This window comes from Hyperolius riggenbachi, chromosome 4 (genome assembly GCF_040937935.1).
Source record: "Hyperolius riggenbachi isolate aHypRig1 chromosome 4, aHypRig1.pri, whole genome shotgun sequence".
NCBI lineage: Eukaryota > Metazoa > Chordata > Amphibia > Anura > Hyperoliidae > Hyperolius > Hyperolius riggenbachi.
In genome coordinates, this window is record NC_090649.1 from 163,575,476 (window position 1) to 163,591,669 (window position 16,194).

General features: G+C 42.5%; 1 protein-coding gene across 1 annotated transcript in view; it reads left to right on the forward strand.

Annotated features, from left to right (window-relative positions):
* RSRC1 (arginine and serine rich coiled-coil 1) overlaps positions 1–16,194 on the forward strand; it is a 370,688-nt gene that overhangs the window by 47,642 nt on the left and 306,852 nt on the right. Inside the window, exon 4 of the mRNA XM_068279276.1 lies at positions 11,668–11,835. Coding sequence (XP_068135377.1) covers positions 11,668–11,835 — 168 coding nt within the window. The remainder of the gene's footprint in view (positions 1–11,667; positions 11,836–16,194) is intronic.

A 16,194-nucleotide genomic window follows, 5' to 3' on the forward strand; every position in this document is an offset into this window, starting at 1 on the left:
AATTCCACCCATGAAAAGAGGTGGCAGTAGGATAAAATAACTACTCTATAGGGAAGCGTATTGGATCAGGACATTAGATTGTCTTGACCCTCGGGGCCTTAATAGGGAATTTGAATTATCACCTCTATTATAATTAGCTTATTCTGGTTTATTATGTTATTAATTTCTAGCTTTTTACATTTATTTTTTGTCCTAGTTATCATGTCCTAATTTGATCTGCAGGTCCTAGTTACTATGACCTTATATATTTGGAATGATTTACTCTCTGAGACTGTACGTATACATTGACATATATCCTGTTTATAAGCAATATTCAATCTTGTCTCTATTTTTATTTTTTATTCTTTGATTAGCTTTCCTTTGTACTGCCCTGCTGTCCCATGTTGCCATTACTAAGGTTTCCGCGTCCACGCGGCACCGTGACGGTTGTTGCTATCGTGATGCGGCGGGGGCGGCACCCGCGAGGTCATGTGGACGCTGGAGAGTGATGCGTGCATGCGTCTTTGCATGTGTCGCGTCACTTCCGCGTTCCACTTCAGGCCTCGCTTGTGTCCAGCTCTTTCTGAGCTGGTCACGTGGTGTTCCCCCGGTCGCGCACCAATGTGGGAGCTCCGTCCGCCTCCTGGGGGCGGATCTTGGCCACAGATGGCGTCTTCCGTACATGGGTGCGGCGTGGCTCGGTCTTCCGAGGTTCTGACATGTGGGTGAGTGCTTCTATGGCTCTATTGGCTCCCTTCCTATCTTTTAGTTTTCTGTCAGGTCCGCACAGTTTCTTTGCTTTTGTGATTGGTCCAAGAATTTGGACCAATGATTGGTTGATTATATGGTGGCCATGTTTAAATTGTATACTATGTTTGTTAATACACATTCTGTCACTCGCTTGAGAAAGGGGGATCCCCCCGAAACGTCGCATACTTTGTGACGGATTACTATGAAGAAAATTCAATAAAAGAGCATAACACTTTATTGATGGTGCCGGCTTCATTCTCCTATTGTTACTTATCCGTTTGGTACACGGACAGCCAAGGCACATCACATCTGTTCCTAGGAAGGAGTGCCTCCTCTTCACACTTCTTCTATCCTAAACACTGGCATGGATCTGGCCCGCAAGGACTGCAATTCCACACCTGCGCCCTATAGGGAGATAGTTTGTGAGGCTGAACTTAATGGACACGTCTTTTGTCAGCCTACATAACTACGTAAATGTATAATAGCAGTAGAGTATTGTACCGTGTTAGCCATCAGTGAAAGCAAGAAGTTATGAATCAGGATAATACCATTTATTAGGTAACTAAGAAGACAGAGTAAACTTTTGGTTAATAAGCATTCTTTAAACTAAATTCCTGTATGCCGTCAAGATGTTAGAACGAGCAGCTAATATACATGGGACCAAAGGGCGTAGCAATAGCCATAGCAGTTGCTATGGGGCTTTAGTGCAGAGGAGGCCTAGGTAGTATTTGATGTATCCACCATTACCTTTCTTGTGTTCCTCCACCTTATAATTTTGTGTAAGGTCCCATGGACTATATGCAGTGTAGATCGCATGAGAATTTAAATTGCCCAATTAACTCTTATCCATAGGGTGGGGGGATGTGGCATTGTTCAAAGATTCCTACATCGTATGGCCCAATGAAAGTTTTGCTAAGGGCTCCATAATCCCCACTTCATGGGATATCAAAAGGAGATACTCTGTTTTACGGACATAAATAATGTCATTCAGATGCCTTAATTACAACACCAGGAAGGTCTCAAAAGAATACTAGCTTATTTATGACAAATAGATTAGACCATTTGTTTGCCTAAACATCAAATACTCCAGACTCGGGGGTGATGAGGAGATATTGTAAAACCAGAGTTCAAAAGTTAACTTAGAGGCAGAGTTCCGGTACATACAATTATTGATATAGGCAAAAAAGAATTGTGGCATTTAAAACCTTTTCCTGTTATTCTTCTACTCTTGTTAAATAACAGGGATTGTCCAACTGTTACTGAATTGCCTTAAAGAGACTCTGTAACATTAAAAACATCCCCTGGGGGGTACTCACCTCGGGTGGGGGAAGCCTCCGGATCCTAATGAGGCTTCCCACGCCGTCCTCTGTCCCACGGGGGTCTCTCCGCAGCCCTCCGAACAGCCGGCGACTGTGCCGACTGTCATTTCAATATTTACCTTTGCTGGCTCCAGCGGGGGCGCTGTGGCGGCTTTCCATTCCGAACTACACGGAAATACCCGATCTCATTCGGGTCCGCTCTACTGCGCAGGCGCAGGAGACTTGCGCCTGCGCAGTAGAGCGGACCCGACGGCGATCGGGTATTTCCGTGTAGTTCGGAATGGAAAGCCGTCAGAGCGCCTGCGCAGGAGCCAGGAAGGTAAATAATGACGTCACCGCTGCCCGGACTCCACGGAGGGCTGCAGCGAGACCCCTGACGGATGGAGGACGGCGTGGGAAGCCTCATTAGGATCCGGAGGCTTCCCCCACCCGAGGTGAGTACCCCCCAGGGGATATTTTTATGTTACAGTTCCTCTTTAAATAGTTTCTTATGACTGAATAGGAATTCCTGGTAAACTGATATTGATGTCTTGCTACAGTTATCGCAGTCTGTAGGAGCAGTTTGCTGCTTGATGAAACTTGACTGCTGTTTCCTGTGAAACTATCAGGTCAAGAATCCTATCAGTCATTACATTCAGTATTCTTAACCTCCTGAGCGTTACACTGTTCAGGAGGTTTTGCAGCCTAGAGTTCCCCAGTATAAATTTAACAGATTCCATGCCTGTAAAAGCTTTAGCTAGCACTAGGCTAGCTAGTACAGGTTGCCGGCACCCCTCTGATCGCTGCTGATCCCCCCCCCCCCCCACACACACACACACTAATACATTACCCAGCCTGGATCCAGCGATCAGCGCCGCCTCTCCGAACAGCTCCGGTCTTCACTATGGGGAGGATCGCACATGATGTCATGACGTTGCCGCAACCCCGATCCTCCCCACAGAGAGACCGGTCCTGTGCGGGGAGGCTGCATGATCGCTGGATCCAGGCTGGGTAATGTATTAGCGGGGGGATTGGGGGGTCCGGCAACCTGTACTAGCTAGCCTAGTGCTAGCTAAAGCTTTTACAGGTATGGGATCTGTTGAATTTATACTGGGGGACCCCTGGGGCCAGCAAGCGGTATGCCCAACACAGTGTCGGGCATACCACTAAGGAGGTTAGGGCCCATACTCATGGCATACAAATGTCTGTACAGACGCGTGATGAGCAACAGTTTGTTCGTGTGTATGCTGCAAAAGACAGACTGTCAGCAGACTGTTTGCAGACACAGCCATGTTTGAGCGATTCATCTGGTGATTCTCTTGTGACTTTTGTCTCATAATCCGTCGCTTAGTTTGTTGTTGTCCTGTCGTGTGTACGAAAGTCTTCTACAGACAGCAGAGTCGCTACCATAGTACTACTACTATATGTAGTCAGTGGCAGACAGCTTCCGTTATGTCTTCACTCTTTCTGTTGTTACACGTGTACAGCTGTCAAGAATTTGAATTGTCGCTGCCATAAATATGCTGTTGTCTCTTGTCTGTCGTTGCCTCACAACTACAGACAAATGTATGCCGTGTGCATGGGCCTAGATTACAGTCTTCTCTGTGCCCCTGCCTATCTGAACTGCTGATAGTGAAATAAGCTACGCAGCAGCTCCACCCACATTTTTATTTATTTTTTTACCTTTTGGCTCAGCTGCTTATGGTCAAGATTTTTTAGTTGAAAAAGGTGTCATTTTGGCCTGCTGCTACAAAACTAACAAGGCATTTTTGGAGCTTCTGGAAGATTGGCTTTAAATAGATCTACTTGGAGAACATGTGGACCTCTAAATGATTTATTTTGAATTATCAACCAGGGATGCAGACCCTTTTTTAAGATCCAGAGTTTGAAACAATGGCCGCCATTCATTAAAGGACTTCCAAGGCCAAAATGAAGAAAATTACACTATATCTTTTTATTAGCAGAATCCACGGAGGACGTCCTGCACGTCCCCCGCTCCGTTCCGCCGTCAATGCAGGCCTTTCCATTCCCCAGGGCATGGCCTGACCCCACCAAACGGGTCGCATCGATTCCACCTCTAAGATGGCCCCCGCCTTGATCCGCGGCTGCGCAGTACGCTTTGCAGCGAGTGCGACTGCGCAGCCTTTAGCCCGCCTCCCACCGCGTAGTGGGTCCCGGCATGCTCCCCAAGTGTACGTTGGGCGTGCTCACATCACTGCGCAGTTGCACTCGCGGCAAAGCGTACTGCGCAGCCGCGGATCAAGGCGGCGGCCATCTTAGAGGTGGAATCGATGCGACCCGTTCGGTGGGGTCGGGCCATGCCCTGGGGGAACGGAAAGGCCTGCATTGATGGCGGAATGGATCGGGGGACGTGCACGACGTCCTCCGTGGATTCTGCTAATAAAAAGGTATAGTGTAATTTTCTTCCTTTTGGCCTCGGAAGTCCTTTAAGATCATTCAAATGATAAGGCACATGAAAACTTATCATCACACATCAATCTGTATTTTAAGTGTTAATTCACTAAAAAAGCTTGCTTTATTAACATGTAGAGATATGTTTTCACAGTGAGAGTGTTATCTTATCACTCCAGTCCTTAACGTTTAACCTAATCCGGGTAAAAAACTTAAAATAAAAAATACTACATTATCCAGGGGACAAGCCGGATCAGTTGGCATTAATTACCGTTGCTTCTTGTTGGTAGATTCAGAGGGTGCAGCGGAACACAGGGGACACAAAGAGTGGCGTGGAGGAGACAGAGGCATGGCATTAGGGAGTTAACTTGCCTCTATGTCCCATTTGGCACATAAATATCCATCTCGGGTACACTTTAAGTTAACACCTCTGTAGTTATTCTCACATGCAGTAGATAGAGAGGAGCACATGCAGGCTGGATGTAGCTCCACCCCTCCTGCTGCCTCCTCTGCCAGTGAGATTATAGCCAGCCTGCAGCTTGTGTATGGTATTCAGGGAAGGAGAGAGAAAGCACATGACTGTGTCTCTGTGTATACATATGCTTGATGTCTCTCTCATCCTCCATCTCTGTGTGCATGCTGTGTGTATTTGTCTTTTTATAGGGTTCCCTTCTGCATAAAATACTAAATAATAAAGCAGATAGCTTAGAATCCTTCACTTTACATAATAGTCTCTAGTAACACTTCACTTATGGATAGCTGAGGCCAGGTGATATTTCCTCTCACACTTTGCAGTTGTTATCACTTGCATTCCTCTGTGTGAATTAACCCCCTTGCTGTTCCAATTCTGACGGCAAGGGGCAGCGCAGCGCTTTTTAATTTTTTTTATTTTTTTTTTATCATGTAGCGATCCCAGGGCTCGCTACATGATAGCCGCTGACAAGCGGCATCCCCCTGCCTAGTTCGATCGCCGCCGGCGATCTTTGCAAGCAGGAAATCCCGTTCAGAATGGGATTTCCTGCAGGGCTTCCCCCGTCGCCATGGCGACGGGGCGGGATGCCGTCACCGACGTCATGGACGTCAGAGGGAATCCCGATCCACCCCTAAGCGCTGCCTGGCACTGATTGGCCAGGCTGAGCAAGGGGTCTGGAGGGGGGGGAAGTGCGGTGAATCGGAGGCGAGCGGCGGCGATCGGGATATGCACGCAGCTAGCAAAGTGCTAGCTGCGTGCAGTAAAAAAAAATTGTGAAAATCGGCCCAGCGGGGGCGGAGAAATCCTTCTGCGCAGGTTACCCCGAGCTGAGCTCGGGATAACCGGCAAGAAGGTTAACATCCTGTCTTTAAGTTTAGGAATCGGCCATTAATTTAAGGATTCAATCGTTAACTCTAGGAATAACTCCTTACTAAAGAACAGAATCCTTATTTTTTTCTTTTTTTACAATTTTTTTCTTATTATTTTAAGGCTTGCCTGAGGTAAATTGCTTAGTGATTTATCACCATGGTGATAACAGTAAAACAGCTTAGAATTGTTATTAAAGATAGGAGATAAGCTTAGTGAATTGTGGCCTTCACTTGTGCTTTATAGAAACTTTAGTGTGTTATGATCTGCATCATATGATTTTATACTCCTTCAGTTATCCCAGTCAGCCATAGACAGCACACCCAATAATTATGATATCCTCTGATGGGAGATTGCTAACTGTGCATGCTCCCTTGCGCATCTCATCGCTGCCTGTTAGTACATTGCTCAGTGAATGGGAACATTTGTTTCCAAAGCCAATCAAATTGCCTGTACTCAATAATCACCGGCATCAGTGAGATGCTAATGGTCATTGACAAATTGAAAGTAAAAACGCACAGCCCTTTTTGTGTACTTTCACAGTACTCAACTTGCCTAATCCCCATGCTCCCATCCAGTGACTGTCTAAGCATTACCTTGTACTCCTACTCCACTGCGTGATCTGGTTTTTCTTGTATTCCTGAATTGTCATATATTTCTGTATTGTAACCCCTAAATATTGTCTGTAACCTTAACTAATGTCCAGCGCTGCGTAATATGTTGGCGCTTTATAAATACAATAAATGATAAATAAATACACAGGAGTACATTGGGGGGACATCTAGTGGCCAAAAAGTAAAAAGACACCACCTCCCATAGTTAACAAAATAAAGCACTTGTAAAAAAACAAAACAAAAGTGACATAAAAAATATATATGAATAGTTAACTTAAGGACTCAACTTTTTTTTTAAATATGTATGTCATGAGCGTATATTACTGTTATTTTTGCAAATAAGGGCTTGTAGTTTGTGAACAGTCACCTGTAGTGGTCAAGTGGTTAATATCCCTGTCACATTTAAATGCAATTTGGTAAGACTCAAATCTACCACAAATCTGATGGGTTGTGAGGAGAAGACACTGATCTGAAAAGAACCCATTCAACCACAAGAAGGGCATTAGTAGTGTAATGTATGAGTGCACCAATGAAAGTCTTTGCTTCACCACATTGTAATGTTTTTATTAAGTACAATACTACAGCTAGCACTGGGGGTAGTAAAGACCAAAAGTTATTCATATTTGTTGAGCTTGCATGTGAGTTCCACATCAGTGAATCCATAGGATAAACACTACAGCCAAGGCACTAGGAAAGGAAAAATGTTTACAAATGACAGTTCCCTCCTCTAACCTATATATATATTTTTTTTCCCCAGAGGAAGAGGCAACAAACTCATATCTCTTGCCATTTTCTTTCCAAATATTTACTTACATTCTTGTATGTTCAGACTCTGTGAGGAGCCCTAAGATGTTTCACTAAGTTGGTTTGAGTACTGACTGAGTACTGACAAGTGTTCTACTTTCTTGAAAAGATGAAGCAGAAATGAGCCACCTCTGGCCTTACAGCTGTTATTGAATTGCATCTCCCGAGGATTTCAGCTAATGTTGGCTCAGAGAGCAAGCTTTTTTCTCTGTGATTTGTTAGCTGCTCGAAGCATCATGGGAAATGTAGTTCAGCAGCAGCCGGATTGCCAGAGGTTTACCCATCCCTGATTTAAAGGCTTAAAGTCGATCAGCAACCTTCAAGATGTGCAGTTGAACTTAAGCACACAGCTTGTTCTTCACACTTTCCGTCGATCATTAATGCTGCTTATATGAATGGTCTTCTACTGTAACACAACCTGTGATAATATTTATACACCATCATCTTGTAATGAATGATTTTTGTGGGACTGATCTGTCTTCATGCTAAAGTTTAATAAATATTGGGAAGTACCAAATGACACTGACCTCATTTCCTTTCTAACAATGAAAATTAATAGTTTCGCATTTTATGGGGCTGATAGTCCAGATGTAGTATACATTTAATTAAGTGTAGTTTCCTCTCGGTTATGGTATGTGTATCTGCTTTTTGTCGCAATTTCTTTCTAGTTTTACAATTTTCCACATGTTTTCCTTCATCATTTATGATTTTTTTCAAAGAGCAGCTATGAGGATTTAAATCACTTTAGCATGCAGCAAAACAGTACCCATTCAAACAATAAACGCCATTTTAAAAAGCCTTTAGATCTTCTGTCACTTCATAAATAAAAATGTATAAAACATTATGCAGTTGTAGTGCCCACCTGCTAATTAAATGCAGATTTTCTCAAACTTATTTTCAAATCTGCTTTTTCTGTTTCAACTCTGCCTGTGTGGAGAATACATATGGCTCTTGTGAAATTAATTATGCTTATGGAGCAGCTGTTAAATTTAGTGCAACTAATTTTATCCAATATTTTACATTTTAATTGATTACCTGTGAAGAAATTAGCAAATTAACACGTATTGGGCAGTAAGTAAATAAGCTTTTATGGATGGCCTGAGAATTTTTTCCTAACTTTGTCTGTGTAGTTTTATTTATTTGACATCCTGGTTAGGTGTGGATTGAATAAAGACAGGGCTCTGGGTCTGTCACATAGGGAAGGTACTGGAGAACCTTCATTATCTGTTGGGAGGCACGGAGAAGGGAGCGAGCCAAGCATCTGTGTGTTCTGTAAGTCCCTACATGAGAAGCAGATTGGAACGTAATGACTCTTTCACAGAATTTTTGTAACATATGGGCCTATCTGGATCTGAGAAGGCTTTGAAGATCTTTCAACTTGACTAAGTGACTTAACCTTTGCCATAGTGGTGGGTCTTTTTATGGCAACCCACTTTTCAATTAATCTGTTCCCTGTTTTTTTTTTGTTTTTAATTTATTTGTGTTATTAAATTACCAGATGTATTGTTTTTGCAGCATTAAATTGTTTAATATAGTTCTCAGTAGTTTTATATAGTATTTTATACATGCACGCACATTTAGTGTAGTTGGAATCATTTTCGAAACATTTATTTTCTTTTTGTTTTAGATTATAATTTCTGTGTTTGGAAATGCACAGTGCCCTAGTCATTGCCAGAAGATATATACATGTATATTCGCTATTAACAATAAATAATCTGGATACTTTTTTTTTTTTTTAAGTTCACATTTATTTTTTCTGATTATTTAGCAATATGCTTTATATGGCCCCATAATTTTTTTTTGTTCCCTGTAAAAGCTTTTAAAAGTGTTATTTCTTGCGCACCAAGCACATCCTTTTACAGCATTCTCCTTTACTAAAAAAGATGGTGAAAATAACATTTTTAGGTAAAAAAAAGGGTATATAGACACATACACTCACCTAAAAGATTATTAGGAACACCATACTAATACAGTGTTTGACCCCCTTTCGCCTTCAGAACTGCCTTAATTCTACATGGCATTGATTCAACAAGGTTCTGAAAGAATTTCTTAAAAATGTTGGCTGATATTGATAGGATAGCATCTTGCAGTTGATGGAGATTTGTGGTATGGACATTCAGGGCACGAAGCTCCCGATTTATCACATCCCAAAGATGCTCTATTAGGTTGAGATCTGGTGACTGTGGGGGCCATTTTACTACAGTGAACTCATTGTCATGTTTAAGAAAACAATTTGAAATGATTCAAGCTTTGTGACTTGGTGCATTATCCTGCTAGAAGTAGCCATCAGAGGATGGGTACATGGTGGTCATGAAGGGATGGACATGATCAGAAACAATGCTCAGGTAGCCCGTGGCATTTAAACGATGCCCAATTGGCACTAAGGGGCCTAAAGTGTGCCAAGAAAACATCCCCCACACCATTACACCACCACCACCAGCCTGCACAGTGGTAACAAGGCATGATGAATCCATGTTCTCATTCTGTTTACACCAAATTCTGACTCTATCGAGACTCATCAGACAAGGCAACATTTTTCCAGTCTTCAACTGTCCAATTTTGATGAGCCTGTGCAAATTGTAGCCTCTTTTTCCTATTTGTAGTGGAGATGAGTGGAACCCGGTGGGGTCTTCTGCTGTTGTAGCCCATCTGCCCCAAGGTTGTGCATGTTGTGGCTTCACAAATTCTTTGCTGCATACCTCGTTTGTAACGAGGTGGTTATTTGTCAACGTTGCTCTTCTATCAGCTTGAATCAGTTGGCCCATTCTCCTCTGACCTCTAGCATCAACCAGGCATTTTCGCCCACAGGACTGCCACATACCGGATGTTTTTTCCTTTTCACACCATTCTTTGTAAACCCTAGAAATGGTTGTGCGTATAAATCCCAGTAACTGAGCAGATTGTGAAATACTCAGACCGGCCCATCTGGCACCAACAACCATGTCACGCTCAAAATTGCTTAAATCACGTTTCTTTCCCATTCTGACATTCAGTTTGGAGTTCAGGAGATTGTCTTGACCAGGACTACATACCTAAATGCATTGAAGCAACTACCATGTGATTGGTTGATTAAATAATTGCATTAACGAGAAATTGAACAGGTGTTCCTAATAATCCTTTAGGTGAGTGTATATAAACTAAGATACCTACTTTTTTTTTTTTTTTTTTTTAGCAATAACTTTAAGTGAACAGTTAATATTTAGTTATCCAGGTGGCTTTGTTAGCAATACACCCAGAACTTATGGCCTGATGAGATGTGCGCATTAGTTGGGAAACATTTGGACTTAATTATTTATATGGGCTTTTGGGATAAAGTTGCAGCATAGCATTTCTGTGGGAATGAAGTCAGACTTCTTAAATATGGCATTTTTTGATGTTTGCACTTGTGACTCGAATACAGGAATATAACTACAGGGAAGCAGCCCCTGCATCACAGAAGGTGCCCAGTGCTGTGAGGGGGAGGGTCCAACTACTAACCTTCCCTTTCTCCAATAAAAGAGGCCATCCTTCAGATCATGTGTTTTTGTGACGACACTTGTTTTGGGTGTTATGCTTTTTATGGGCACACTTGTTTTATGAGCATTGCAGTATGGACCCCCAGGCTGTGAGGGACACCAAGAGTAGGCAAGGGAAACCGTGTGTATATTGGAGGGGAGCCCATCAAAACTTTTGCTGGGGGGGGGGGGGGTTGTTGCACCCCTGCTTGAACAGCTTTTTATTTTGCACGGCTTACTGTGTTGCATGTTTCTGTGACTTTTAAATAAAAATGACTGATGCTCTGACATTTTGCAAACAATTTTTAGCTGGCATTGTAGATAAATGGTAGTCCATTCAGGTCAATAACTAATATATGAGGAATCGAGAGCCTGGGCAAATGCATACAGATCACAATTTAAAGAAACCTTGACTTCCGTGAAGCTGGCGAATATACATAACCTATCCAAACCAAAAGCAGAGAGCAATGAACTAGCTACACAAGCAATTAACATATCCACAATCTGACCCATATGAAATGTGATAAAAACTTGAGTGTATTAACCTGAGGTTAAATAAACATTGCCCATATTTATTGGCCCCTGTTATAAGAGTTGGGAGTGTTGCATACTTTAATATATTATGTATTGTATAGAAATTTTAAGTGGAACTTTATTGTAAGCAATCCTTCAAGTTTGGCTCTACACATTATTGGGGTTAACATTATTACAAACTGCTTACTTAATTTTGGAGCAAAGGAATACTGAATCCCACCACCGTGGTCCTTACACAGTCTGTCTGTCTTCTTGAGGTTAGTCAGTCAGCTAGTGCAGACATAGAAACTAAGACCCCATTTTTTGTGAAGTTACTGCATGAAAAGGAAATACCTGGTCTGACTCTAATGATACAGAAAATACAGACTCCATAAAAATAGGTATGACTAAGAAAGAGTAAAGCGATATACAATAAAGTTATACTTGTTTTCTTGCTTAAACAGATCTCGATCAAGACAACGCAAACGGTCTCGTAGCCGTAGCAGTGAGCGATCCAGCCGCAGAAGATCCCGAAGCAAGTCCTATGAACGAGACCGGGGAAAAGGAAGAGTTAAGGGGAAAACGAGAGATAAAGAGAGAGGGAAAGAAAAGGAATCCTCTTCTAAACCTGGGTAGGTGTTATCATTCGAAATTAAAGGTCAGAAAAATATGAACTTGCTATAGTGAACTGTTTGTATAAAGTCAAGCTCTGCGGTTGATGTTGTCATCTTGGATTCATAATTGAATCATTAATGTAAAAGTGCAACTGTCGATATTTAGCTCCTCATCTTGTAGACGTACCTTAGTTCCACTTTTATCACGTTCAGTGGTCACTTCACGGTTCCTGTTTGTCCACTGCATGTGAATGTTATTCAGCAGTTAACAGTGTGTTCAATTTAGGGGATCTTTTGCAGCTGCATTTTTGTCTTTGCTGTGTCCTTGGTGCATTTCATAAAGCAGCATCACCATTATTTTATTGAAACAGCCCTGTATTAAAGAAGAAATGGTAAATTGTAGCGTATGAGCTGGTCTGTAAACAGAGAGAAAGGAAATTAGAAAAAGAGAGGGGGAAGAGAGTCCACATGTGCTGTCATAAGCAGTTGCTGTTCTCTTTCGGTTTGAGAATCAAATAACCAGTAGGAAGGATCAACTAACTAGAAGGAAGACTGACTTGCAAAGGTCAATAGCTTTGACTCAGAGAGAAGAAACTGATTTAAAAATCATTTCTCAGAATGAGATGAGTGGCCTAACATGTCTGACTTCTGCTGTAGAAATAAGCACATCTGTAGTTTAAGGCTTCTTGCACACCAAGACGTTGTGTTAGGTGGCACGTTAAGGTCGCATAACGTGCACCTAACACAACGTATGGTGCTGCAAAAGCCGACGGTAGAGTGAGCCGCGTTAGGCTGCTCGATGCCCATAATATCTCCCAGAGTGGCGCTGATTGGCCAGCGGGACCACGTGATGCGGAGCGAGACACTCCGCATCACGTGGTCCCGCCGGCCAATCAGCGCCCGCCAGTGCAGTGAATATTAAGTAGCCATGTGCGCGGCTACTGTAGCTGGCTCTCCCCGCCTCCTCTCCGCCCCCCACTGCGCATGTGCAAACAGTCTAACGCGGCTATAGCCGCTCCAACGCCGTAGCATGCTGCACTTTGCACAGAACGTGCAGCGTTACATGTAACGCAACGTGGGCTGTGTGAACAGCCCACTTGTGTTACATTGCTGTGCGTTGGGGGAGCGTTACAGGCGCACTAACGTGCGCCTGTAACGTCTTGGTGTGCAAGCAGCCTAAAGCAAGAAAACACAGTGTAGTGCTGACCTTTTTTATTTTTATGAAAGAAAAAGTCGTATTTTAACTCAATAGGAAATAATCTCAATGCCCTGATCTCTCTACCTGGTTTCTGTGTTATGTATTATCCTCCTCCGGTGTTTGTTCACCTACCATATTTTTTTTTTCTGTCTTCCTCATATTTTTTATGTAGACATAGACAGGCCTTTGTAATTTACCCTTACAATCACACCGGTTTGTCCTATAAATTTCTTCTTGGCCATCTACTCATTATCTCCATCCTATTGTCATCCTATGGAGATTTTGAGACAAAAAAGGTGAAAGTGTTTTTGTGGGTGTGCTCACTGATTGCCAATATATCTGGATCTACTGATAATGGAACCCTATTCTTCATACTGTGAATTGGTGGTATGTGGATACATACATTTACATGGCAAAAGACCATTGCTCTTTTACCACTACATTTCACAGTAGGCACCTTGGAGAAATATTGGCGTGTCATTTGCCAAACTAAAATTCATGCATCAGGCTCCCAAATGGCAAAGCATGATTTATCTTTATGGCGTGTTTTACACCACTCCAGCCAACGTTTGGCATTGAATATTGTAAATCTAGGCTAGGTTCCACCTGCTAGGCCACAGAATTACTGTTCTTGAAGCTCACTGATGTTGCTTTTAGAGGCAGTTTTGAAATTCATAATGATTGTTGTGGCTGAAGATGGGTAACTTTTATGCACAACATGCCTTAGCAAGCACTAGGTGGCCTTCATACGTTAAATGATGTGGCCTGCTATTGTGTGTTTAAGTGACTGTTGTTGTTAGACAGTTCTACTACACACTACCAGAACTGTTGGTTCACAGTAATTGACCTCTTCAGCACCACCTATTCTAATAAAGGTGGTCATTAATGATACAATTCTTTGGATGATCCATTCCCCATTCATGATATCAATCAAATCTATCCATTTTTTTGGATCGATTCCATTAATCTTAATTAATCTTCTATTAATCTGGCCACAGAAGAACAATACAATAGCAGGAAAAACAATGTATTAGCCCTAAGAAGGCCTTAGCTGTTCAGGACAATGGGGTAGCAGCAAGAATCTGCACTGAGGACACAGAACACATGCCTACCTAACTCTCTCCCTGTCAGCAACACGCTGTCCATCATCTGCCTAGCACAGAAGCCAAACACAGACTGCAAAATGGCTGCTGTGCTGGCTTTCTGATAGGTCGTGGGGGGGTCTAGGTGGGAGGGATAGCTGATTGGCTGCCGTGTGTCTTCTGACTCTGGGGTGAGGGGTTAAAGTTTGGCTCCATTATAATGTATGGGGGCGAGTCGAACACTGCATGTATTCGCCTGAGGGGGTGAACTTGAACACCCCTTGTTCGACGCAAACTAGTCGCTGGCAGAACAGTTTGGCCGATCTCTACTCCTTACACATGCTATGAGCTCCAGCTCCACACACATAATTTTTGTAATGCTTACAGAGTTGCCTTCGGAGATCCAAGGGACTCTAACCTACAGAAATGGAATTGGCATAAAGTAACCCGGCTTTTGAACAGTGCTGGGGACTAAAAGGCATAAAAACAATAAAAAAACCTTAAAACACACTTAAAGAAAACCTGTACTGAAACTTAAAAGTCAAAATAACCATACACAAGTCATACTTACCTGCAGTGTAGTCTACTCCTTAATCTCTTTTGCCTCTCCTGTGTCTTGTTTGTCCACTGTGATCAATGGAATTCTCCATCCTCCATTTTGAAAATGGCCATTACCCCATAACAGCTTTCTGGTCAGCACACAGTTAAACTGTAATATCGCCCACTTGAGCCATAGGGAAACATGGACACATCAGTTCTCCTCTCAGCTGTAACTGACAGCAACTGATATATTTCAGTTCTGACAAAATGTTGTCAGAACTGGAAGGGATCATTGTCAGAAGAAAATGGTGAGCTTTCTAGAAGAACTGATGGCAAGGTAACTATGTAATGTTCATTTGAAGTTACCTCATGTGTTTATTTTAAATAATTTTACTTAGTACAGGTTCTCTTTAAACTGAAACAAAAATATATATGAGGTAGCCATACCTTGGGCTTCTTCAATGCCCCTACCCCTGCCTAAGATTTGCAGGCCTCCCTGCCATCTTGGAGCTTTGCCCCGACTCATCCCTGAAGAACTCCTACTCTGTTCACTCTGCACACTATCTTTATGTGCACTCCCCACAGCTATGCGCAGGAGCTATGACCAGGAGCATTCTGGGCATGTGCAGTTACAAATGGTTCTAAATCGCGCATGGCCAGAATGCTTCCTGGGCACGGCTGCTGTGCACAGCTGTTTGAGAGTGGATTTAAAGAAGGCATATAGAGAGGACAGAGTGTGCACCCTTGCTCCGTCAAGACAGAGTGGAGACTGGCAAACCTCAGGGGCCACAGAGTTTATAGAGGCACTGAAGAAGCCACAGGAATGGACACCTCGTATATATTTCTACTTAGTTCAAGTACGCTGTAAGGTTTTCATTCTTAAATGGCTAGTATTGCAAAAAATGTAACATTTTTACAGTTTTTGTTACGACCAGGACTAGTGCAGATTGCTTGATAGACAAAATGCTACAGTTAAGTACTGCCCTGCCATTCTTGGATATTAGGCTTCCCCCTTCCCAGACACCTAGCTTTATTTTATTTTTTTGTCAGAACCAGGACTGTGGCTGGTCTCCAACTTAAGGACCGTCCTACCTCCCTACCATGAAGGTCAGGCAGAGCATACACATGCCGATGCACATAGTTTTCATGTACTGTATAGTAAGATGGCATCTAATGGAAGCAGGAGAAGAGCTAAAGCTCTGACATATAATACATCTATGAAGGGGCAAATCTCTGGATACACTGTACTATAGAAAATAGCAGTGCTGGCTGGAAGGCATGCAGGGCAATGCAGAAATAGCAAGCATGAATACTGCAGTCCCTTTTTATTTCATCTTTTAGTAAACCACTGTTGAGCTATTTCACAAAGAAAAATCTAGCAGCAGTGGTCAGTGACTGTATTATCATTTTACTTCTGTAATGCTATAAGTTTGGAGTTAAAACATTGTTGCTACCATGAAATTGCTATCTTCTGGGTTTTTTTTTCCATTGACCTTATAACGGATTTAAAAGATTGCTAAAAATAAAAGTTATTTTGTAGTTATGAAAAATTAATTC